The sequence below is a fragment of the Cebus imitator genome, unplaced genomic scaffold (genome assembly GCF_001604975.1).
Source record: "Cebus imitator isolate Cc_AM_T3 unplaced genomic scaffold, Cebus_imitator-1.0 Scaffold376, whole genome shotgun sequence".
Lineage (NCBI taxonomy): Eukaryota > Metazoa > Chordata > Mammalia > Primates > Cebidae > Cebus > Cebus imitator.
The window spans coordinates 1,631,025-1,633,905 of NW_016107691.1; the positions used below are offsets into that span (position 1 = coordinate 1,631,025).

The 2,881-nt window shown below is 42.7% G+C and overlaps 1 protein-coding gene across 4 annotated transcripts in view; it reads left to right on the forward strand.

Moving 5' to 3' along the window:
- Positions 1-2,881, forward strand: part of AIFM1 (apoptosis inducing factor mitochondria associated 1) — a 39,533-nt gene that overhangs the window by 33,348 nt on the left and 3,304 nt on the right. For all 4 annotated transcript variants that reach the window (XM_017507516.2, XM_017507515.1, XM_017507517.1 and 1 more), the window contains one exon: positions 264-406. In XM_017507516.2, the coding sequence (XP_017363005.1) occupies positions 264-406 (143 nt within the window). The remainder of the gene's footprint in view (positions 1-263; positions 407-2,881) is intronic.

Consider the following 2,881-nt stretch of genomic DNA (forward strand, 5'->3'; position numbering starts at 1 on the left):
GGCGGAGGTTGCGGTGAGCCGAGATTGCGCCATTGCACTCCAGCCTGGGAAACATGAGTGAAACTCCGTCTCAAAAAAAAAAAAAAAGTTATTTTAAATGGGTTCTCAGCTGTTATTGTTAGTTTAGGTACAACTCTGGCCTGTAGATGGAAAATATGAATTAGTTACCATTACAAGTGTTCTTTGAGCAACAAAAGTTTCTATTTTGTCTTTAACTTGCTTTTTTAAAATCATGTGTTCATGTTATGTATTTGTTTCCACAGGCAGGAGATGCTGCATGCTTCTATGATATAAAGTTGGGAAGGAGGCGGGTAGAGCACCATGATCACGCTGTTGTGAGTGGAAGATTGGCTGGAGAAAATATGACTGGAGCTGCCAAGCCATACTGGCATCAGTCAATGTTCTGGTAATAGTGGTGTGCCTTGGGGACTCAACTGATTAGAATCCAGTATCTCTAGGACCATACACAGAGTTAGGGTTTGGTTTCATTACAAGCCAGTTAGCTCATACAGAAGGGAAAAAAAAGTCTATCTTATGTCTACACATTCTACCCTCAGGTAGCCATCTGGCAAAACTGTCCTGTTTGGTTTTTCACCAAACTGATGCTTTTGGAGAAAAAAAAATGATTTTAAGTTTCCTGTCTGGCATATATTAGACGAGGTAAATGAATGGAGATGGCACCAGCACTTCTGGTAGAATAGCTCAGAGTTCAAGCTGTAATAGGTGGTACAGAAGTATACTCTTAGGTGTAGACAGCAATAGATTTTAATTTGTTCTTTGCTGGAAATCTTAATTAGCCCAACGTACTGACAAAAGGGCAGCCCACTCATGTAACCCTTAATGATGAGTTACTCAAAGTCAGGATATATAGGCAGTTCTTTGGATAAAGAACGGTTAGCAGTGGACATTCCTGAGTACCAAGACTGGCCCTATTTGACACACATTCATCTTGTTGATTTGAAAGATGATGTACATAAAAAACGTCAAGGTTTCAGAAGCCTCTAAGTGGTTTCTGTTGAGGATATTCTTAGCTGATGAAGTACCTTTTAGGACAGTCACCCACAGTCTTATGAGTGGGCTGCAAAAAAATAGCAGATGAATTTCAGGGTCAACATAGATAATGCAGCTAGGAAAAAATAATCCATAAATGGTCAGGCATGGTGGCTCACGCCTGTAATCCCAGCACTTTGGGAGGCCGAGGCGGGAGGATCACCTGAGGTTGGGATTCAAAACCAGCCTGACCAACATGGAGAAGCCCTGTCTCTACTAAAAATACAAAATTAGCCAGGCATGTTGTCACATGCCTATAATCCCAGCTACTCAGGAGGCTGAGGCAGGAGAATTGTTTGAATGTAGTTGGCGAAGGTTGCAGTGAGCCGAGATCGTGCCATTGGGCAGCCAGAGGGAAACTCCATCTCAAAAATAATAAATAAAAATTATCCATAAATATATAATTATCAGGGCCTAGGAGTAGATTCCAAGGAGTCATGGTAGACTGTTCCCTGAAGACACCAGTCCGATGAACCACAGCAGCCAAGAAGATAAAATGTGGAGCACCAGAAACAAAAACAGCTCAAGTTTCCTAGATTCTTACCAAAAAGCATGGTAGTGATGTGTCTGTGCCTCAAATATTCTGTGAAGTCCCTGATATATTAAGAAGGGTGTAGGCCAGGCACCGTGGCTCACACCTGTAATCACAGCACTCTGGGAGGCTGGGGCAGGCATATCTCTTGAGCCCAGGAGTTGGAGACCAGCCTGGGCAACATGACTAAACCCTGTCTCTACAAAAAATACAAAAATTAGCCAGAAGTGGTGGTGCATGCCTGTAGTCCCAGCTACTCGGGAGGCTGAGGTGGGAGGAATGCTTTACCCCATGATGAGGCTTCAGTGAGTTGTGATCGCACCACTGTACTCCAGCTTGGGTGACAGAGCAAGAGCCTGTCTCAGAAAAAAAGAAGTGGAAAGGCGTGATGATGATAGGAAGTTTCCAAGAAGAGCAGTTAAAATAAAATGACCAAGTAGATGAAAATGCCTCTTTATAGAAAGCATTCGAGTCCTGAAAGATGAAGGCTGGTCTGGTGTGGTCACTCATGCCTCTAATTCCAGCACTTTCGGAGGCTCAGGCCAGGGAATTGCATGAGCCCAGAAGTTCGAGACTAACCTGGGCAACACAGTGAGACCTTGTCTGAATTTTTTAAATAAATTTTTTTTTTTAATTAAAGAAAAATGAAGGCTAAGGGGAAATACTGTAGGTGAATGAAACCATAAAACATCTCAAATTCTGAATTCCATAAATGTGGAGCACTCTTTAAAGCTTCAGAAAGGTCATTTTAAGACAAAAGTAGCTAATAGCAGAAGTAGGGAGCTCATTCATCACTTTCCAAATGTGGCATGGGATAAAAGCATGAATAAGTTGAAGAAGGTTTCAATCACTACATGGATATGTGATAATGTATAATGTCTTTTTAAGGAAAAATCAAAGCTGTTACAGTTAATCTTACTTTCTCATGGTCATCTTTAGGTGTTCTAGCAATAGCAAATGAGTTTGGCATCTCTTGTGATACCCATAAGAAGTTCTTTGGTTGGCATAAGAGTGCAATGTTGGCTGGGCACAGTGGCTCACGCCTGTAATCCCGGCACTTTAGGAGGCCAAGGTGGGAAAATTACTTGAGGTCAGTAGTTTAAGACCAGTCTGGCCAACATGGAAAAACCCTTTCTCTACTAAAAATACAAAAATTACCCAGGTGTGGTAGTGGGCACCTGTAATCCCAGCTACTTGGGAGGCCGAGGCTGGAGAATCGCTTGAACCCAGGAGGCAGAGGTTGCAGTGAGCTGAGATCATACCATTGCACTCCAGCCTGGGCAACAGGAGCAAACCTCC